We start from the raw sequence: 24,150 nt of genomic DNA, 5'->3' as shown, positions 1-24,150 counted from the left end.
TAATTGGGATCCAGTATAAGGTACTGTTTTATTATTACAGAGAAAAAGTAAATAATTTTTTACAATTTGGATTATTTGGATAAATTGGAGTCTATGGGAGACAGCCATTTTGTAATTCGGAGCTTTATGGAGAACAGGTTTCCGGATAACAGATCCTATACCTGTCACTTTAAAGTATGATGTACATTCCTTATGTTTCACTATAATTTTTTAGATAAAATAAACAGAAGGTAAAAGGCTGCACAGTTTATAAATAGTAAAGGCCATCCAAAATCTCAAACTAATGTCATACTGTCACTTGCTCACTATTGCTTTTAAACAATCTAGAAAAACCACTACACAAATGCTATTAATTCCCACAAAGTTTACCATTATCCAGGCTGTACCAAAACCTTAACTCTCAAGATATGCAGCGGCTCTACAATTCCATTTAAGCCCTTTAAAAGCAAAGAGATCAGCAACCTTAATTTCTGTATAAGTATGGAAAGTATACCTAATATTCTAAACTAAGGAAAATTAAATAACTTCAGAAAATGTGTAAAGTCACATGAATTCTTTGATTGAGATCTCATTGAATTTCTTTAAAATGTTTCTTCAAGTACTTTTTGCCAATCATAGCTGTGCAATCCTTTTTTACGATAAAAAGTCTTCTCACTTATAAAACTTCTCATTAAAAGCTGAAAAAGCTTATCGTCTGCAGCTCCACTGGCAATTGCCTGAGCAGAGAAGTTCTCGTCTTACTCCAGCAGCATTTAATATTTTTAAACAAAAAGAGGGACGGTTCCATTGGCATTTCTTGTGGGAAACTTCAATGACTAAATGGTGTGCTGCTGCCCTACTGCCACAGACGGATTTTCTAATAAGATCCAGAAATGCTGAATACTTCACAGCCTCATATTTTTATCTTAGTCAATATTCAGGTATCATATGCAATAATTGCTGGAAAGCAATTTTGAGGAGTGCACTCCTGCCTCAACAGACTTCTGATCATCTCAAGTCTATAAATGCATTTATATCCAAATGTAGCCAGTTAGCCAAAAACACCACTATGAGTTGCTCATACTCATTATATTAAGTTTCTAAACAGCGGGTTTACATTATCATTAATGCAGTATGTTGTATTTTTCTGCATTTGAAAGAAATGCAAGCTAAATTGAATAAAATGCTTTATTGGTTTTAATATATTTATAAATAAAATCTTAAAAATCTCCCCAAGACATTGAACACTTAAAGTGGACCTGTCACCCAGACACAAAAATCTGAAAAGTCATTTTCAAATTAAACATGAAATGCAATTTCTATTTTTTATAAAAACATTCATAGCTGTTGTAAGCTCATTGAATAATCTCAGCTGTCAATCAAATATTGTCTGCCCCTCCTCTATGCCTTATCACATGCATGTGATAATGGCTGAATCCCTGTGAGACCTCCCTGCTGGGCCTGTATGGAGCTGTAACAGCCACGGAGGGCAATCTTTGCCAGATAGCTGAACTCAACACACACTTGTAGTCCACAAAGCTGCTTTATTTGAGGTGGATAGACAAACGTAGCAGTGGATGAATAAGTGCTGCAGGTCAAAAAGAATATTTCCTTCCTAACCCTTAGAGTAGCTTCTCACTCATGGAAGGCAGGAACACAAGAGGATGATGGGAGGAACCAACGTCATACATAAGGAGAAGGGAATGGGAGGGTTTTGCAAACAAGGCCCTTAACATCTTGCAATACAGCTTTGGTCAGTAGGTGGCAGCATAACAATGGGTATGCATATAAACATAAGCAATTAAAACATATATATTGTAACCCCGATAACTTTAACTGCTGGGGCAGCAAAGCCAGCAGTATAGAGCAAGCGGCAGATCATTTCACTAATGTGCCCAAATATTACTGCTACGGCTACGCGATTCCTGATTGCACTGCGCTGGCGTGCCACATTATTATTAATTTCATGATGGAGGCTGAGGGCCAGTGTAAATTTGAAAACGGGCCGCATTTGGCATCCGGGCCTGACTTTAGACATGCCTGCCTTAAAGGGGTTGTTCACCTTCAAGTTAATCATTAGTATGTTGTATGGAGTGATATTCTGAGACAATTTCCAATCGGTTTTCATTTTTTATTATCTGTGGTTTTTGAGTTATTTAGCTTTTTATTCAGTAGCTCTTCCGTTTGCAAGCTCAGCAATCTAGATGCTAGGACCCAAATTAACCTAGCAACCATGAGCTGATTTGAATAAAACATAGGAATATCAATAGGAGAGAGCCTGAACAGAAAGATTAGTAAGTAAGTTAGAAGAAAAAGAAGGCAAATAATTAAAAGAAATATATAATAATAACCAACTGAATAGTTGCTTAGAATTGGCTATTCCCCAACATGCTAAACATTAACTTTACGTGAACCACCCCTTTAACCAGGTCTTTCATATATTCCTCACCCTTTTAGAAATCACTCTCCTATAATTACTCTCAGTGAAAAAAAATCCTATTACCAGTGAAGACAGCAAGTCCAGATTGCCCATTGATTATTACATAGGGTGACATAAACACCTGACCTGAACGAGTTCCATCTTGCAGTCACCCTTCAACATGAAAGTTTGTTTGGCTTCAGTTTGGATTCCTTAATATTTGTGAATATATGAAAAGTGTGAAATACCTTACGGTCCCTGAAGCCAACACGCATTTTTTTCTTCTTTCCTTCTTGTGGTTGCTCTTCATCACTTGACTCCACAGCCTGATCTGGATCTTTCTCCTTTTCACTGGTTTCGTCCCTCATGTTGAGCTTTACAGAAGACTGAGCTTCAGCATTAGCTCTGAAAGAAAGCCAAATGAATAACAAATAAAGCCAATGTTAAGCAAGAGTAGCTCTTAGGAAAGCAGCTTGTTGGAAAATAAGCTTTCCAGCAGTTTCTAAACAGGCACTTATTGGCAAGCTGTGTTGGTGCCGACACTTTTGTATTTTGCTGCTTAGGGGGACAAAGACATCACGGGTTAAAATTTGTGCATTTGTTTTTAGATGTTGCATTATTAACGATAACCAATATCTAAAAATACTAAAATTCATGAAATAAAATATAGTGTGTCAAATGACTACACTTATGCATCTTTTACTTGCTTCCAAACCGATGCTTATTTGGGGCAAAATGTTCTCATTATAGGAGGAACTGGTTTGTTTTATGGTGGCTGGATAGGTGTGTTTATTGACTGACAGCTTGTTAATACAGATCTATTCCACTTCACAATTTAATGAACAGAAAAATACATACAAAAATATCAGTTAATTCAACCATCATTGTCTTTTTTCAAGAATGTAAAAAATGTAAAACATAAAAATGTATTTCCTTTTGCTCTGAAATATTAAAACAGTACCTTGTACTTGACATAATCTAAGATATAATTAATCCTTACTGGAAGCAGAACCAGCCTATAGGGTTTATTTAATGTTTCCATGATTTTCGAGTAAAGGTTTCAAGATCCAAATTACCCACTCACTGTAATGGGGTGCAGAAACAAGGGAGCACATTGCATTGTGGGAAAAGGGTGCTTTTGCTCCTTTTTGTACTTTGAACCTTATCCATTTTCCTTTTCCATTTTGCAAAAAGGCCCTAAGGTCTTATAAGGCAGAACCACTAACTGTCAAATTAAACAATAAGGGGGTTATTTACTAAGCCCCGAATACCCGAAATCCGAAAAATTTGATTTTTTTTTGTGTTATAATAGGCTCACAAAAGAATTACACATTTTTCAGAATTTATTAAACCCGAAGGGCTAAAAATCCTGAATTTAAAAACACGGCATTTGAAACCTGTCGAGGTTGCATAAAAGTCAATGGGAACAGTCCCATTGATTTTTGGTTGTGTCTGGGGTTTCGGGCAATTTCACAATGTTTTCAGAGTTTTCAGGGAAAAACCACGAAAAAATCGTGAAAATTAGTGCTTTTAAAGGTAATTTTTAGGGAAAATGTAATAATAAATAAGTATTAAAAACCTGAGGGTTAGATCTGAGTTTGTAGCAGCCAAAATTGAGATAAATTCGGACCTTGATAAAGTTGTGGACCAAACTAGCTGCTTATTAAGCAGCTCATCGTCACCACAAGATCTAGGATCCATAGAAGGATTTGTTTTATCTAACCAGTCCACACAAAAATGCATTTATGCTTTATATCAAATGTTTTACCCTATATAGCAGGGGTAGGGAACCTGCGGCTCCAGAGCCTCATGCGGCTCTTAATCCTGCTTGCTGCGGCTCAGTCTTGCGGCTTTGCCTGTCAGGTCGTATTTACAGCCCTCGCACCTGCTGGTGGCTTCTTGAGTGTGCGACTGCGGTAAGCACACTCAAGAAGCCGCCAGCAGGTGCCAGGGCTGTATAGACGTCCCAGGAGTGGCAAGACTGAGCCACAGCAAGATGATTCATCATGGCCCTTACCGCGGTCACACACTCAAGACAAGAGAGAGACGATCAGCATGGAGCTTCAGAAACAGAAGTGACATTAAACAGATGAGAACACTAGCATTTAATAGGGATATTCAGTGTTTCATTTATTTCAAAGTAGCCCTGCATATACACACTGCACTTCTGTTTGTTGTATTCTGTTGTTGTAACAGTTAAAATTAAAAAAAGGTTAAAAAAGTTTATAAGCTTTGTTATGTTTTGCGGCTCCAGACTATTTTTTTTTAGTGGGAGAGGGGCAAAATGGCTCCTTTGATAGTAAAGGTTGCTGACCCCTGCTATATAGGCTATAACATTTTCATTTTGGAGGAAGTAAGGCAAGCCATTTGCATAATCCTGTAAAAGATGAAAGGATTAAGGATTTCCATAATTATGGAAATCAAAATATACATACTGTAAAGAAAAAGAAAAAAAACTCAGCCAGCAACAACATGGCTTCTAACCAACAGGCCTTGTTCAATTCTCACATCACGTATATTACATACATTCTTAGTGACTTAAGAGTGCAACGTAGACCAAAAGTGCTACTGTATAAGGACATAGAGCCAATATAGGTTTGCCAAATTTGCACTGGCAACTCTTTCTCTAGAATGTATCATTACATTATGAATAGGTATATCCAAATAAAGCAACTCTAATGAAGCTCTCATGAGTTATGGAAAGTTTCCAGAGCAAGTTACACAGCAGACACAGTCTGTTTACGCCATGTTTAAAGAAGGAGGCACACACAGTCATTTAATATATTTCCATTGGCAGCAAAGACTATTTTCCCTTGGGAGTCCAAACACTGCTATACACAAATCACACTACAGAAATAAACAGAGAACAGAAAGCAGCATATTTGAAGTATACATTTAGGTCTAACATACTCCAGAAAAAAGTTGAATTAGGTTTGAAGAAGAATGGAAAATCTTTCATGTTAGAAAACAGCAGGTATTAAATGCCACACTGGGTAGCCCACATTTGTTGTGCACGCTGACAGGACAGAGTTGTGCGCACACAGATCAGATTTCGGCCCAAAAACAAACTGTCTCAGTAGTTGACTTTAGGCTTGAGGGTGTAAGCCTGATAGACACACAACTTATGTAAATAGTAAGTGTATATAATATACAAGGTTGGTCAATTCATACTTTTACAATAGCTAAGTAGAAACTAGTGCATTCTGATTCAGAATTGATGAATAATCAGTGTTGTAGCACAGGCTTCTACGAGAGATGTAACCTGACTTTCTGTTGTTTTGATTTTGATTTTTGAAGACCCCTAATCTTTGCTTTTCAAAAGAAGACTAGAGCACACTAAGCACGTGAAGTGTCACTGGCACTCAAAAAATGCCCAGCAACATCAAAAGATGGGAATTTTCTGTAGATTGGGTTGCTACCCGACCCGTACATCATCTCTGTGCCTTCTTATGTCCCTGTCTTGCCCCTTCGACATCATGATCACCCCCTTTTGGCCAGTCCCCAGCTTGCCAGTAATTACTTTACAGAAAGATGGCAACCCCAGTTGTGGATAACAATGAATACATGGACCATTATTGTTATTGGATTACTGACCCTCTGGGCTGGTACAGTAAGTCCAGTATTAAAATTCAGCATTTCTAGCTACTTATTTTAGTTTTCTTTTTACCTGATTTTAAGAATTATTTTCCTTGGAAAGCCTTAAAGGAACAGTTCAGTGTGAAAATAAAAACTGTGCAAATAGATAGGCTGTGCAAAATAAAAAATGTTTCTAATATAGTTAGCCAAAAATGTAATGTATAAAGGCTGGAGTGAACAGATGTCTAATAAAACGGACAGAATCCAACTTCCTGCTTTTCAGCTCTATAACTCTGAGTTAGTCAGCGACTTGAAGGGGGGCCACATGGTACATTTCTGTTCAGTGAGTTTGCAATTGATCCTCAGCATTCAGCTCAGATTCAAAAGCAACAGATATGACCCATGTGGCCCCCCCTCAAGTCTCTGATTGGTTACTGCCTGGTAACCAGGGTAACCAGTCAGTGTAAACCAAGAGAGCTGAAAAGCAGGAAGTAGAGTCCTGACTGACATGTTATACATCAAATCACTCCAGCCTTTATATATTACATTTTTGGCTAACTAACTATATTAGAAACATTTTTTATTTTGCGCAACCTATTTACCCAGTTTTTATTTTTACACTGAACAATTCCTTTAACATCATGATGTAAATACTCCACCAGTAGTAATAAGCTTGAAACAATGCTATTAATAGAGAACTAAAGTTTAACTTAAGAAGTAGGCTAGAAAGTTTGTACATTATGTTCTGAGCTTCTGTACCAGCCCAAGGCAACCACATCCCTAACCCTTTGGAAGTAAAGCTCTGTGTCTGAAGATGCCCCAGTAGCTCCCCATGTTCTTCTCTGCTGATTCACTGCACATGCTCTGTGCTGCCGTCACTTACTGAGCTTAGGGACCCACTCACAATAAACAGTACACGTAGAATATAAATGTCACAATATAAGGCTGATTAGTAATTAATACAGATAATTTTTACATGCCAGCAAAGATCCAGTGCAATTAGCATCAGAATTTAATAATCAGCCTTTTAGCATCAGCTTGTATTATAGGTCAACCTCATTTTCTGCTTGATATTTTGTGACACTGAGCATGCAAGTGTCACAGATACTTTCCAAGATGGTGACCCCATGTGACAAGTGTGAAGTCCTGGATCATTGCTGCTATTGAGAAGTTAAACTTTAGGCTGGTGTTATAAGTTCAGTAAATAGAATATGGTATTTTTAGCCATATTCATTTTTAAGGTTTAGGTCTCCTTTAAATGTCTCCCTACGGAACATTTCCAGGATATCATGACTTGATTCACTCTGGAAAGTATATGGAGAATCTTAAACTGTATCTTGGCAAATCCTTACCTCTTCCACAGCAATCCAGCACTGGCAGACACTGCTGTAGCTCCAACAAAGGCTGCCATCATAAGCCTCCTTCTACTCCTTGTATGATTAGCCACTCCATGGTACCGACGGGAGACGGCTGCAAGCCCGGCCACAGCTGGTAAGAAGCGGAGTCTGAACATTCTACAAATAATATGAAAGAATTTTAAACTTTTTTGCAAAATATGCCCAAACCTGTCAAACAAAATGAAATGCACAATATAATACAGAAGTGATATCATGTCCCATAAGTATGATTTTGGAAACAGACATGCTAAATTATCCGTGTGTGTGTGTGTGTGTCCATATATTGCAATATATTTAAACTGGCTTGTATTTGACTATATGTATTTTGTGGTCACAGCCTCATTGCACAACTTTCCCTTGTTTGTTATTTATATATATATCTATATCTATATCTATATACACACACACACACAAAAACATAGATATAGATAGATTGTTGTGAGTTGAATGAGGCTACCAAAAAAGTGGCAGAAATAAAAAAATAAAAAATACTAACATCTTGTTATGCAAATACATGCAAGGTTTTATTCTGTTCCTTTAAGCCACAAAAACCAACACTAAAGCTTTAACGGATAAACTTCAGTTAAAACCATGAAATCTTATTGGTTTTATAAGGTTTGGCAGGTAGAATGGGGTAGACTGGTAAAATTGGCTTACAAATACCTACAGTCTGCCCAAGGATTGTCTACTTTAATCTGATCATCATTAATCAATCTAGAAGAGCTGTGGAGTCTGTAAATACATCCTTCAACTCCGACTTCTAAGTTTATGGTACCTCCGACTCCAACTCAGAAACACCAAAAACTGAAAGTGTACCAAATTAATTAAAATATAATGTACTGTTGCTCTGCTGGTGTGTATGCTTCAGAAAGAACACAATAGTTTATATAAACAAGCTGCTGTGTAGCCATGGGACAGCCATTCAAACCCACAGCATGTGCATGCTAACTATATGTTACTTTAAAAATCATTTTTTTTTTTGGTGTTACTGTTCCTTTAATATACTAATGTATTTTCCATGTTGATTAAAGAGTTAGCGGCATTGCCCGGGGTAGCAGCTAGGCTGGTAGAGGGGATATAGAAGAATCAGGTCACTTGTGCCTTAGGGAAAGGGCACACTGAGCGCATTGACACCAACTTTTGTGCTTCTGTGCCTATGTGTGGAGCTCGGTGTAGCTCCACACGTCAACACCCTGCCTATCAACAGGGCTACACGAAATCGGAACCACTTTTCTACACCTGTGTACAAAACTATGTATTTAAAGTTTCATTGTTTGGGTAAAAAAATGCCATTCACTATAGCTTTCCCTTACAAAAGAAGGTGTTTCGCACACATTAATGGTTATCTGAGAACAACCAATGAAAGTGTATTGCCAATGCCATGATTTATTTTGAGGCTACAGCTGTGTTAGTGCTGTAATATTCACTCCTCTATGAACATATGTTTTGTTTTTTTATTAACGCAGCCAGAGTTCTCTGTTTATTTGTCAATGTCATTCTCACCCTCCTGGAATCTCCTTTTTAGTTTCATTAAGTAATTTAATATGCTAGCAGATTTATTTGCTGGCAGCTGCTACTAGATAATTTCTGCAATGCAGTAAAGCCTTTTCTCCAACACACACACACACGCAGAACCACACACAAATACATATATTGTGTGCATCCAGTGTTTCGGCCCACATTACTTGAATGCCCTAACGTGGGCTGAAATGTTGGATGTACAGATGCACACAATAAAAACAAATTAATTTGCGGGGGGCGCTAGTGAGGCGCGATTCAAGATGGCCGCAGTCTAGGGTTGCTCCTCACCCACGCAGCCAAAATCTCCGGCTAATCACCTAGCTTTAACTTCTGGAAAGTGGTGGAGAGAGGATTTCGACTTCGGAAGTCGGCAGCCTTAGTTTATGGCAAACAGGAGGTGCAAGAAGGAGCAGAAGGTGCCGCCAATCAAACACGCGCTGACCCGCGGCAGCATAGCGGATATGCTAGCTAGGCCGCAACCTCCTTCCCCTCCGAATATGATGTCGCAAGATGACTCGTGGCTGCTGCCAAGCCAAATTCCGAGCGCTTCAGCACAGGACCCTCAAACGGATCGGGAGACGGCACTTTTGGACAAGTTTCAAGGTTTATTGCAGAAGGAGCTTTCTGCGACAGCTACGGCCATTACTACAGACATAACCAAGCAGATACAGGAGCTGGGTCGGCGTACCGACTTATTGGAACACAAGGTAGATGATATCACCACGGTTCTGGATGCTCATGAGAAAGATATCTGTGAACTGCAGGATCAGATGCGAGAGGCTATGGATAAAATAGAGGATGCAGACAATAGATCACGAATGAATAACTTGAGGGTCAGGGGCATTCCTGAGACTTACACAGACTTGCCAGAGCTTGCTAAAAAAAAATTTTCTGCCTTGCTCCCAGATCTCTCCGAGGAGGGCCTTACGACCAGTGAGACCTAATGATCCCCCAAGGGATATTATACTATGGTTTCACTTTCATAAAACCCAGGCAGAAACCCTTCAAGCTGCCCGGCGCCATTCGGCTACCCTTATTCATGACGGCATGAAGTTTCAAATTTATGCGGACATCGCACCTGCCACGCTTCTGAAACGTAAGTCACTCGCTCCAGTTACCAGAATCCTGCAATCACACCGATTGCGATATCGTTGGTTGTTCCCATTTGGCCTAGCGTTTACGCTTAATAATCAGGCCTACCGCATTACTAATCATCAAGAAGGTCTCAAGCTTCTACGTAAACTGCGGTTAATGGATGCTTTGGTTCCCAGCTCCCCAGTGGCATCCCAGCAGTTATCCCCGGGTCGTGTCTCTCCGGTGTGGACCAAGGTTCCTATCTCCACGTCCCAACCTAGTACACTTCAGTCTGGGTCGCAGTTGTCGGATCCTCCCTGACGTGGATTAAGTGCTTTTGGGACATAATATGCTAGTCAAGTGATTTGGGCTCCTCTCTGCTACTTCTCCAGTTTTGGGCCGCATATTGCTTACTATCCTCGAAGGACCTTTTTTTTTTTTTTTCTCTTCCTTCCATATTAGGTTGCTGTACTTTAATTTGACATATCAGTGTTCTTTATTTCAGAGGGACTCTAGCCTGTTCTGGACTCTTTATCCAGGTATCTTTTTTTTTGGTCTCATTGAAGCCTTATCCTTTATGGGGAGTTGGAAATAACGTGGCTACTTAATACCGTTTCGTTTCTCATCATATTGGTCACGGTTCCATTTCACCTACTATACCCATCACGGGACTATGGATCTCCTCACCGCGGCTGTTTGATCGGGAAGCCCTGGGCTAGATCTCTGGACACATAAGTATATTCTTGGAGCTGCCTTTACCATCAGCACAGTTTGTTACAATTGTTGTTCATTTTGATTATGGTTTATGTTCCCGGAAGTCTGGTGTAGAGGGCTACTGATTATATCCTTATGTATCAAGGTTGCGAAGTACAGTATGATATCTTGACCCCTACGGGATGTTCTCTTATTCGCCCCCCCTCTAGTGTGAGAATGAGGTGGGATGAGTTGGGGATAGACCTCTTACGGGTCTGCAGCAAACTTAAATTCCCCCCCCGCCCCCCCCCTTTTTTTTTTTTTTGTTTGTTTAGTTTAAACTTAGTTTTCACTGGCGGCTGGCAACTCATAGGAGTTGGGCTGCGTGGGTTCATCTGGATTCCCCCCCAAGTAGTGAGGGACTTCCGTATCGGGACGAGTCCTGAGTAAGATCCACTACGTGGACTACACCTAGAAGTGTGGTCCGAGTTTCAGGCATTCCTGAGTTGGTTCTGGAAATTTTAGGTCAAGTTGTTTTTTCTTTCTATGTTTCAATTCTTTTTGTTGTCTACAGGTTGGAGACCTGACATTGGGAAATGGAGTGAGATTATTACTAATGCCCTGTATACATTATGTACACTGTATCCGAGAGCCTGTCACCCCCCTCTGAAACTCTATATAACGGTGTTGCTGAAACTCATTGTCGCCCATAATGACTCTACAATTTATCTCGCATAATGCTCAGGGCCTCAATTCCCCACTGAAACGGAGAAAAGCCTTCTCCTACTATACATCAGCACATGCTGACATTATCTTTCTGCAGGAGACGCATTTCTCAAAAACGTCTTTTCCTAAATATCTACACAAAAAATTCCCTGTAGTTTATATGGCAAACGATGACTCTAAAACTAAAGGGGTAGCAATCTGCCTTAGAGCTGGCCTTCCAGTTCAAATTATTGACAAGTATGAGGATTCAGCGGGGCGGTTTCTGGCTCTTAAGATCTTGTTTAATGATGTTAAGCTTACATTGATCACTTATTATGCACCTAATTCAGCTCAATCACGGTTTTTTGACAAGTTAGTTACATTTGCCTCTAATTGGGCGGAGGGTGACATAATTGTTGGGGGGGACACGAATGCGGTACTCGACAGATACTGGGACAGGCAGTCGTATACTACTACGCCTACTTCTGCTATACCGCCCTCGGTTAGGGAAGGGTGTAAGATCAGTAAATTATGTGGTGACATGGGTTGGTTGGATATATGGAGAGAACAGCACCAGGGGGTCAAACAGTTTACCCACTTTTCAGCACCTCATAAAGTCCACACTAGAATAGACCACATTTGGATATCTCAATCGCTGGCCTCCAAATTCCAGTCATCTAAAATCTCTACGGTGCCCTGGTCCGACCACTCCCCTGTATCATGTCTGGTTCAGCTACAGGCATTGAATAAAAACTTCGATAGATGGCGGTTGAATGCCCTCTTGTTGAAAAAACCTGAAGATGTCTCACAATTAGAGAAAGTTATTACAGACTATTTCGCTGATAACTTGGGTTCTATACCCTCTTATGCCACGATTTGGGAAGCCCATAAAACAGTGGTAATGGGACATTTAATTCAATTGGGAGTGGCTCGGAAAAAACTCCGGAACACTGATAGAGATCTGCTGACCAAAAAATTGGAGGACTTGGTTGTAGCTCAATCTAATGATCCTGGGAAAGATCTTTCTAGTCAGATACACAAAGCTCGTATCGAATTGGATCTGGTGCTTACCACTTCTGCCCAAATAGCAAACCAATGGACCCACCATCACTTCTACCAATACTCTAACAAACCTAGCAGGCTCTTTGCTAGACGATTACGAAATAGGCTTGACTACACTCCAATAACCAACCTTAGAACCTCTTTGGGGCAAGTAACTAATGCAATACCTAAGATTTTACAGGAATTTTTGAAGTTTTATCTGCAGCTTTATGATTCGCCTTCCCCCACGCCGCAAGTCCGTTTCGATTCCTTTTTTAGGGACCTTCGCCTTCCAAAAATCTATGTTGGACTCAGTGATTTCTGAGGACGAAGTTAAGTTGGCTATTAAAGCTCTTAAGCTTTCCAAAGCTCCTGGCCCAGATGGGCTCACAGCTATTTATTATAAAAAAAATTTCCCACGTTTTGACCCCTCACCTTACAAAAATGTTTAATAAATTATTAGAGGGTGATTCTCTGCCGCAGCAAACCCTTACAGCTAACATTACTCCTATTCCAAAACCCCATTCTGATCTCTCTGATTGTAAGAACTTTCGTCCAATCTCAGTTCTAAATATTGATGTCAAGCTTTTGGCAAAAATTTTGGCGGGGCGACTGAATGAAATTCTTCCTCACATTATTCATAGAGATCAGGTGGGGTTTGTAAAAGGACGGCAGGCGGCCGATGCTATTCGTAGACTCACTATTTTATCACATTACGCTATTCGGTCTGACATCCCGGCAATGCTACTGAAATTGGACATAAAAAAAGCATTCGATTCCGTAGAATGGTCCTACCTATATCGTACTCTTAGCGCATGGGGGTTTGGAGGTCACTTTATTAAATGGATTGTGGCTTTGTATCACAAGCCTTTGGGCAGAATAACTATTGGCTCACACTCTTCACTCACGTTTCCAATATCTCGGGGAACCAGACAAGGCTGCCCCCTATCTCCCCTACTGTTTGATCTGATGATTGAACCGTTGGCGATTGCAATTAGATCAGACCCTAATATTCATGGGCTCCATTTCGGTACCTCTGAGCATATTTTGAGTCTCTTTGCCGATGATGTTACGGCTTTGATTTCTCGCCCTCTTACATCGCTTCCTAATCTATATAGAGTGTTGCAACGTTTTGGGTCTATCTCTGGCCTAGTTCTTAACCCCTCCAAGACGGAAACCCTAAATGTGAACCTCCCTCCTGATATAGTTAAACTCTTGTCAATTAATTTTGATTTTCACTGGTGTGACAAGTATATTTCGATCCTGGGCATTCGTTTTACCCCGATTTATAGCCAACTATACCAAGTTAATTACCCGTATATGTACAAAAAATTGCTAAAATCTTTGGAGGATTGGGGGAAGTATCATATTTCCTGGCTAGGCAAGATTTCAGCGATCAAAATGACATTACTTCCAAAGATCCTTTATTTGTTTCGAGTCCTCCCCACGAATATCAAAGTTCATGATTTGAAAAAGTTTGAAAAAAGTGTATTGGCTTTCATATGGAAGGGAGGTTCCCCGAGAGTAAATAAATCTACGCTTTGTAGAAGACCCTTGGATGGAGGCCTGGGCTTGCCAAATTTCCATACTTATTATTTGGCTTCTCAATTAGCACAGATTCCAACACTTCATGTACAACACTTACCCCCGCTCTGGGTAGAACTCGAGAACTTCTTGGCACGTCCATACTCCGCTGAGGCTCTTGTGTGGGCCCCTCGTAAGGCCAGATCATTGAATCTCAGCCCTAGCTTGTTACACACGCTCTCCCTGTGGGATGGGTTTGCCAAGAAGTTCGCTTTGGTTTCCCCGTACCTCCCAGTAGCCCCGATTCTATATAACCCTATGTTTACTCCAGGTATCACTTCCCAGTCTTTCACTTGGTGGACTTCCAGAAAACTGACCAGATTAGCTAACCTATGTACAGTACGAGGCCCCTGTTCTATATCTTACTTACGAGAATCACAAGACCTTCCAGACTCAGAACTATTTCGAGCTTCTCAATTGTTGCATTGGGTTAAAGAAAGATGGCTATTGAAAAACCAGGGCGCAACCGCCCAAACTTTCTTTGAACGATGGTGTTCAAGGGAAACCATACCTCCAAAAGCAGTGTCAATTTTGTATAGATGGATGATATCGCCCAAGGTGGTTACTAATTTGGGTTATATTAAACTCTGGGAAAAAGAACTAGGGACTTCTTTGTCTGAGGATGAATGGTTCAGGGTCTGGTCTAATTTGAAATATAGTTCCATTAACACGGTCCTTTTGGAAGCAGGGTATAAAGTCTTGACTAGGTGGTACTTAACGCCAGCTAAAATAGCGAAGATATACCGCACTTCTAACAACCATTGCTTCCGAGGATGTAGGATGCCAGGCACGATGGGGCATATTTGGTGGACGTGCCCGAGGGTTATTAGATTCTGGAGGAGGGTCTATCAATTGATATTTTCGGTTTTTCAAATTAATCTAAGGCAGCACCCTTACGAAGCCTAAATGGGACTACCTCCTACAAATATCCCGAAAATTCATTGTAAATTGTTGAATCACATATTCTTGGCGGCCAGACAAACAATAGCGAAATGCTGGAAGAGCCCCAATGTCAATTACACTATGTTTAAAAATAAGGTCGATTGGATATACGTGAATGAAAGGCTTTCGGGGTTGGCCACGGACAGGTTACAGACGATTAACAAAATTTGGCAACCCTGGATTAGGTATAGGTTTAATGGCACAGTTTCGGGTGGCATTTGACGGGTTACGATAGCAGGGCAGTCAGGCACTCTATATGCACTTGATTTCCATACTCAGTCCATGGTAACTGGGTCTCCTCCAGTTGGGTTATGATGACTGTTTTTTTTTTTTTTGTTTTTTTTTTTTAGTGTTTTCTGCTTGATTTGTGCTATGATGTTAAACTGTTGACACTATTGTTGAATAGAAAACAGTGGTTCGCATTTATACATAAAATATAGTTCTGTATCACGGCCGATACCTAACATTCTGTGAATATATCGGGATTACGTATATTGATGTTAACAGAATGTAATTTGATTTTATATTTCTGTGAGAAACTACACAAATAAAAATATTTTAAAAAAAAAAAAAACAAATTAATTTGCAACTTAATGAAGTGTGGGTTCTTTTGAAGAATACATGTTTATTTAACCCTGCACCCACAATTATTGCAGGTAATACGAGTAAAATAATTATATATATATATATATATATATATATATATATATATATATATATATATATATATATATACATATATACATATATATATATATATATATATATATATATATATATATATACATACACACACACACACACACACACACGGGCAACAGACTCTTATTACTTCAGAATAGGGAGAACTTTTGGATACATATTTTTCAGACATTGCATCCTAAGGTTAATAAGGAGTATGACATGCTTTTATGTAAATTTAATGCTTGATATTGGTGGGACAATAGGGGCAATGTTTTATAACACACACTTAAGGTTGACTTCTAAATGTTATATGAGGTAATGTAACATGGGATACACAGGCTGGATCTCACCTATTGTATCTATAAACCATATTCACCTGTTGAGTGTGTTAATAAGTAACCTTTGAATAGGAAGTGATGTCATTATGCTATGTGATGCTTGCCAAAGAAGCGGGAGCTTCGAAACGTTGCAGCAAGTTTTTCTGATAAAGGAATCTTTATTTTCACGTAATTTGGAAGTATAGGAAACTTGGGGCAAGTTTGGAAAACTAAGCGTTCTGAGGCTTTTTCGGGGAGATTAGTCACATGAAGATTTGTCGCTGGGCAAATGATCTCTCCTGAATCTAAGGGTGTGTCACCACCCTTAGGTAAATGAAGTGCAGGGGAAATTTTTTTATAGACTGATAAGATATCAGACAAGGAAGTTGTGTTTTTCACTCTTCATATTTTCTGTATTGCCAACTTCAGAGTCACTGAGGGCCATTTATCAACACTGGGCAAATTTGCACCTCGACAGTTACCCATTGTCCCAATGCAATGTCGGCTTTCATTATTTTACCTGCAGTAGGCTGGAAAAAAAATCTAAACACTGACTGGTTGCTATGAGTTACTAGCTAGGTGTAAATTTGCCCAGTGTTGCTTAATACGCAGGCCAAAAGGATGGATACCATAGTAGGGGCCATACACAATATGGCCACATTTCGATTGTTCTATTTGTTTGGACAGACAGCCCAAGCGATTAGAACAGCAGGAAGTGAGTAGGCTCCTCTTCATTGCCTAATCTGATTTTCAAACAAGCCAGATACCCAAACTATGTACTTAAGATATTGATCAGTAGGTCTCCATTGTACCCAAAAAAAAATCCATTACATGAACATGGTTTATTTTCCTTTAAATTCAGCTTGAGGTTTGTTCCCGAGTGTGTATCTTTGTCCTTATTGAACTAAATATTCTTTATTATTTGTAAATATTTAAGTTATTTAGCATTTTACTCAGCAGCTCTCCAGTTTGCAATTTCTGCAATCTGGTTGCTAGGGTCCGAATTACCCTAGCAACCATGCACTAATTTGAATAAGAGACTGGAATATGAATAGGAGAGGGTTTGAATAGAAAAATGAGTAATACAAAGTAGCAATAACAATAAATCTGTACCTTTAAAGGTGTAAGATTCCACTGAAAGCTTCATCCCACTGTTGCTTTGTCATACCTCCCAACATTTTGGATGTAAAAAGGGACAAAAATAATTTTCGCACAAACAGCAATTTTTTTGACCACGCCCTTTCTGTGGCCACACCCCCTAATTACCACATTCATTTTACAAAATTTGGCAGGTTATGAAAGTTTGAAAATATTTCTCCATATCTTAACTGTTTTTTTGTGTCTCAAAATTGTTACAAAGTATCTTATTTGCACCTGTTAGCTGTTCCAGGCTCTCTGCTAAAAGCCAATTAAGTGAGAAACTTTGTTTCTTTTTCTGGCTGTTCAGTGCAGAGAAAATAGGGACTTTCGAGTACAAATGAGGGACTGCAGGTTGAGCTGTCAAAAGAGGGACTGTCCCTCTGAAAAAGGGACAGTTGGGAGGTATGCTTTGTTTGCTTATTATTTCAAACATGCTTTTTATTTAGACTCACTGTTTCCTATGATAAGGATGATGTTCCTCAGCTCTGCACTAGGTCAATGCTCATTCTCCTCCCCCACAAACCTTAATATATTATCTATTTTACAGTCAATCACATCTGCTTTGTACCTAATCAATACTGCTTTTATATGTGACCAGGCTTCTGTTCCTACTCTTGCATATAATTATTCCTGGCGCAAGGCTGTTTCCTGCTGCATGTAGAGAAACAGATGCTGAGAGAAGAATAGTGAATATAAACTAAGTTTCTTATTTCAGTATGATGAATCTTATATTACATTTTCATTTTTTGGATCGATCCCCTATAAATTAGAAACCATTCGATTTGTGAGTTCATTAGAGGTATAAAAAAACCCTCTAAAATTCGACCTTTGATAAATAACACCCTTAGGGGCCGATTCACTAAAGGTCAAAAAAGTGAGCATTACTTATAGCATGCCTTCAAAAATGTTATATCTTCTTATATTTTTAGAATTAACGATCGATTCGCTAAAAGTTCACTTGTGATATTTTTACACTCATTTTAGCTGAATTGTGTGCGGTATTTTATAGCATGCATTATTTTGTGCGTTATTTTAAGGCATTTGATATTCTCACATGTTATTAGAAATCTATAGCACCTAAGACATTCCTTTCCTGGGAAACTTAATATAAACCCATGACACAGAACGTAGTGCATTCCAGATCTGCCCAAGGTATCACGAAAATGTGTTAGTGGCTGTAGGTAAGTCTCCAGTTCCTCATAAAGGTCTTTTAATTGCCGCCCTACAGCACCTCAATAAATCTTCCTCTATTAATCCAGCTGATGTTGTTTAGCCTATTCCTGGGAGGTATCACATTTCACAGTAATTATCGCACTATTATGCTTTTATCGCTTAAAAGATGTTAGTGAATAATGCGTTAGGATTAATTCTATTCTATAAATATCGCAATGCGATTAGAATACCGCTGTGCCGAAATGTGGAATTATCACTTGCGATATGTCTGTTAACGCATGCTAAAATACTTTGATGAATCATTCCTTAAATAACGCATCTTAAATAACGCACAGCTGCGATAAGGCATATCAACCGTTTGTGAATCAGCCCCTTAATGTCATATGCGGAGTGATGAGCACTTTGTCATCAGTGCAGGATCGATGTGCAGCCTGAGTAGGTTCTTCTTGCTATAAAGGTTAATGGTATCAAGGAGGAATTCCCCTAACGGATACATCACATTAACTCATTTTGTTTAAAATGAAATCAGAGCCATCACTTTGGTTCCATAGAACATAAATGGTATAATTTCCAGCTGGAACAGAAGACCACTCAATTCAGCTCCGGATTAGAATCGTCAGTGAGTAGACAGTCTAGATATCCTAGACGACATGATTAAAGTCTGAGCTTTAACAAACCATAAGAAATGTAAAGAAATTGACTTCCATTTACTGAGAAATTGTATAGCAGCTACCAAAATGCTGCACTCAAACACTCAGGCATCAAAATCATGCGTAGGAGCTCATATCCGGCTCTCTATAAATATTCCAAGTGCTGACTTCTTTGTCTAGAGCAGGTTTTGAAGCAGATCAAAATAAGAATTAAGCTGGCCATAGAGACAAAGATCCGATCATGCGAATCCTTGATACGTACGATTTTTGGACCGTGTGTGGAGAGTCCTGACATTTTTTAACCCACGAAGATCGGCCGTTTCTATCGGCTGCTAATAATTTATCTGCATGGATTGCTGATCGGACGATTTTCAGTGGGAGAAAATGTCACCAGTTTTGTTGGACATAACTTTCGTACGATTGCTGTTAGGGGCAGAACATTGGCTGATCTGTTCTTTTACTACTTTATATAATCCAAATGGTTAGTGGCAGGTCGGGAGATGGGGAAGTCCAATTGTTCCAGGATTCGAACGATTGGATCTTTGCATCTATGGCCACCTTTAGTCCTGGCCAGACAATGCCCCTGGCAAAGGTTTACCCCAGGCAGGTCTGGGACTCAAAATAAACCCTGGCATTTCAAACAGTCCCAAACAGTCTCCCACCAGACAACTTAATAGTCACTTTCCTTGGCATCTGACCCTCTGGCATTTGCCAGAATTCACAGATTGCCAGTCCAGGCCTGACCCCAGGTCAGGGGTCCTGTGAACAGGTTCATCCTGTACACATCATCTGACAAATACTTGCAATATAATTCCCTCAGAAGTCTATGGGGCAACTTCAGGCACTTTGACGGGCGTCATTTAACACATTTGCACTGTGCAAAGTGCAATTTTGGATGCAATCTTTTTTACCCACAATGCAATGTTTTCCCATTGTCCCAAATACGCAAGGTGAGAAGATGCACCTGATGAAACTGCAGCCATTGTGTCATGATTTGCGCACTTACACTTCACCCACAATTGTACCGAGATCTGCATGGTGTCACTTCCAGCACTCAAGATCAAAATGATGTGTGTACCTGATCCTTTAGATCAGTTGTTTCATTTAAAATTCATTGTGGTAATGTACAGAACAAAAATTAGAAAAAAGTTGTCTCTGTCCAAAGATTTATGGGCCTAACTGTATAAGACAAATACAGGTATGGGATCCATTATCCGTAAACGCGTTATCCAGAAAGTTCCGAATTATGGAAAGGCCGTCTCCCATGGACTCCATTATAATAAGTTATTCCAAATTTCCTTTTTCTCTGTAATAATAATAATAAAACAGTACCTTGTATTTGATCCAAACTAAGATATAATTAATCCGTATTGGAAGCAAAACCAGTCTACTGGGTTTAGTTAATGTTGACATGATTTTCTAGTAGAAGGATACAAAGAACCAATTTACGGAAAGATCTGTTATCCGGAAAACCCCAGGTCCCAAGCATTCTGAATAACAGGTCCCATACCTGTAGTTGGGAACTGTATAATTATACATTTTAGATCCTTCAATTAAGACCTCACGTTCAGCAACTACCAAGTCACTGGTTATCTTTAGATCTATTGTTATCTATTTTTTGTACTTATATCAAGAATCTCCATCACCAACAGTTGTTGAGCATATTCAACAGGTTCAGTCAGTGTGCTGATTGCAACTGCAATTAAACAAAGGCTAAAGGCTTTCAAGTTAAACATCATTCATTACTTTGGCTGTAGATTTTAGGTTGCAGCTTACTTGCGTAACACTAGATGGAGCTTTAAACTGCTTGCCCCTGAAAACCCCAGCACTAAACGAACAAATTAATCATTATAAAAGCATTCTCTGCTTTTGTGGCTCCTTCTATATCACTTGTTCTATTTTCACTTGCAATTCTAATGAGGCCTGGGCATATTTATCAAAAGATGAAATAGAGTTTAAAATACAGTTTGCCAGCGGGAACTTTCAAACCCCTTAGTATTTACTAGGGATGCACATTACTCAAGCTTTTTTTTTTTTTTTTTTTTTTTTTAAAGCAGGATTCAGTGGAATCCAAGGGCTTGGCCAACCCATATCCAAACCCATAAACTCCCGGGACCTTAGGTCCAATGAAAAGGAAAATGCTATTCTTTCACATGCTTATCCATTGGGTTCAGTTTAAGAATTGGATGAAACCCAACTACTTTATTGGATTTGATTCATTCCTACTATTTGCTCGCATAGGATTTTAAGGATTTATTATAACGGATTTAAAAGATTAAATTATAACGGATCCTATACCTGCATATAAAATGTTTATAAGTAGCCTTAAAAATTGGTAAAAGCCCTTACTATGAAAAGAGCCCTGGTGTTCCAGATAATAAATCCCATACATATATTTCCCCATGCCATTTCAGCAAAAGATGTTTCCAGTTTCTTTTCATTTTTTTTTTTTTTTTTAATGTGAAAAAAAAGAGAGAACCCATGGCATTCTCAGTCTAAAATAGTTAAAGATTAAATAAGACAAACACAGTAAATAGTTTCAGTTGGCAGATAACTTTTTGGAAAGACAAATATGAACAAATTTACTGATATTAATATCTGTAATATAAAGAAGCAGCGGTTTGAAGTTAATAAGGGTGATGGCACACTTACAGAATAGTCGCCACGATAAATCTGCTGTACCACTGGCGACTAATCTCTTGAAAATGGTTTCCCACCAGCAATAATGTAAATCGCCGGTAGGAAAACACATATGTTGTTTCGCTTTTACGATGTTTCCTTGTGAGGCATAATTGGGCTACTTCATAAAAAACAAACCAGTGTGTATGTTTTTCCTCTGTCGATTTACATTGTTGTCAGTGGGAAAGCATATTAAGGAGATTAGTTGCCATCAGCAGAGCAGATTTATTGTGGGTGACTATTCACACGTGTGCCTTAGCCCTAAGGAAACTTTTTACTTCCATGTTTCACAACTAGGTGCTAACTAGAGGCCGTTGCCTAGAGTCCTGCAGCGGGTCGGGTACCTGTGGTACCCTACAGGTTGTTGGTAAAAGTTCCGGGTGTGGGTAAAGACGCGGGTCGGCGGTTCTGCGGGTTTGTGGGTCGGGCCGCAGGTCTTCTTAATAGTGATTTTTACTCCTTTTTCCTGATCACGTCTACTTCTGACGATGTAACTTCCGGTTTACAATGACAGCACTTCCTAAATCTTGATGGTCAGCGGGTCGCGGGTCTGGGTTGCTGATCAGGTACTTGCGGGTCGGGTCACGGGTCCAAGCTGGTAAGAATGCGGGTTGCAGGTTGAGGGTACGGGTTCCCAGCGCAGGACTCTACCTTTGCCACAATCAGAGTCATAGCTTTGCCTCTACCAAGCACTACCCAGTCACTTAATTCCTTGGCACACCGAAAAAAAAGTGAATTCTCAACAGATCTCTATATAGCTGCATGTATGAACAGATACAGAATACGTTATCCAGAAAGCTCCGAATTATGGGAGAGCCATCTCCCTTAGACTCCAGAAAGCTCCGAATTATGGGAGAGCCATCTCCCTTAGAATCCATGAACAAATAACAGAATTTTAATTATTTCCCTTTTCTCTTTAATAATAAAACAAGGCCCTTTATCAAGCCTTGTAGGCCCCAAACGTTGGCTTATCTTGTATGCTATTGGGCTGAATAAATCTTTTTTGCCTAACTACAACTGACACAGTGTGCTGCTGGTAATTCTTTTTGCATAGAACTCCAAGAAGACATCTTTTATTAATACAAAAGTTTCAAATGGTCATGTGACAAGTGACATCACTATACACAATGAGATAGTGACTAAAGTACCCCCTAATGTAAAATATAAGGATATTATTAGTTACCAAGGAGTTCCATGACCATATAAAGGCACAGGTCATGGAACTCCGAGGTGACTTGTAATATCCTCGTATATTCCAACAAGGGTTTTCTATATTTCATCATCATCATTTATTTATATAGCGCTGTCAAGATACCAGTGCTTAATTTATTATAATACATACATAATATTATAATACATACATAATATTATAATACATACATACTACTCACAGTTTATAGCTGATGACATCACTAGTCATCATTTATAAGGAGGATATTTATGCCTTTGTGTATTATAAAGATATCATTTACAAGCTCATCTATTTATCACTTGCTGTATCATCTGTATGCAGAGTAACAATTGCACATAACTGCCAGATCCAGTTTGATGTTAGACTGGAGCACTTCTATCACAATATCACTAACTATATAGCTATATAAAGAGACAAATCAGAAATGATTATTTGTGGAAAGAAAAATAACATTTGTATCCAAGTTGAGTAACTTAGCAATTAGATTCCAGGCAGGACGTTTAATAAATATGCCCCAATAGCCCCTGAGTGAGAGACAGACAGACACACACACAAGTTAAATGGCAGTATTAATAGTGAGTACATAGCAGCCAGATACTAATAGAAAAGCACTGGGCTGTACCATCTCACCTGCATTCTTCTGTAAGTATAAAACCAAGACCCTGCATATCCATGACTACTTGCCAATTGAATCCACTACAGCCACATCCCACAAACAGCGGCTATAAAAGACTCCTACTTTCTGTACCTGTCTGTGCGACTTGATGTCCACCGTGAACCTCCGACTTCTTCCGGATTCTCCTACGAACCCTGGAATGGAGAACCTGGAACGTTCGTACCAGAACCAACAACTCCTGTTGCACCGGGTTGGATTACTATTCCTGACCGAGCCACTGACTTCAAGACACACCCGCAGCGCCTGTAGAAATAGTCTGGACTACAACTCCCTGCAGATCCATAAGGCAGGGACTCGTTCAAAAGTAGAAAGCTTTATTTAGAGCAGACAGTTGGGAATGACAGCCGCTGACAAAGCTAGAGTCTACGGTGTCCACATAAGGACACTTGCCTGAAAATGTGTGTCCTGCTATTCTTTCTAAAATCGTTTTATTGTTATCTTTGTCGCCTTCCTCACCACACAGTTATGCCATCTCCTTGCTGACAGGTCCCCATTTATCCTCCTCCCTTCTGCCTGCCATTTCAGTATCCAGGCAGCGTGCTAGTCCCTGTATTCTGCCGACATAATAGCTATAGAATTTAAATTCTTTCTGTGTAAATGTTATTCCAGAAAGGAAGTCTGCATGCTGAGTTTTAATTTTGAGAAAAACATTATTCATACCTCCCAACATTTAGGAAATAGAAAGAGGGACAAAAAATTAACAATTGT

At 39.4% G+C, this 24,150-nt stretch overlaps 1 protein-coding gene across 4 annotated transcripts in view; it reads right to left on the bottom strand.

The window, feature by feature from the left end:
• The window catches only part of micu1.L (mitochondrial calcium uptake 1 L homeolog), a 99,069-nt gene extending 75,279 nt beyond the window's left edge, over positions 1–23,790 (bottom strand). For 2 of the 4 annotated variants that reach the window (XM_041568818.1, XM_041568819.1), the window contains exons 1-3: positions 23,515–23,789; positions 7,327–7,488; positions 2,647–2,803 (exon numbers count right to left, since the gene is read on the bottom strand). In XM_041568818.1, the coding sequence (XP_041424752.1) occupies positions 2,647–2,803; positions 7,327–7,487 (318 nt within the window). In that variant the 5' untranslated portion in view covers position 7,488; positions 23,515–23,789. Of the gene's footprint in view, positions 1–2,646; positions 2,804–7,326; positions 7,489–23,514 lie in introns of all 4 variants that reach the window. The other 2 variants (XM_041568817.1, XM_041568820.1) reach the window with 2 other exon arrangements.
• Between the last annotated feature and the right edge of the window lie 360 nt (positions 23,791–24,150).

The sequence above is a fragment of the Xenopus laevis genome, chromosome 7L (assembly GCF_017654675.1).
Source record: "Xenopus laevis strain J_2021 chromosome 7L, Xenopus_laevis_v10.1, whole genome shotgun sequence".
NCBI classification, from domain to species: domain Eukaryota; kingdom Metazoa; phylum Chordata; class Amphibia; order Anura; family Pipidae; genus Xenopus; species Xenopus laevis.
The sequence above is the reverse complement of the archived record's forward strand: the minus strand, read 5'-3'. Positions and strand labels throughout refer to the sequence as shown.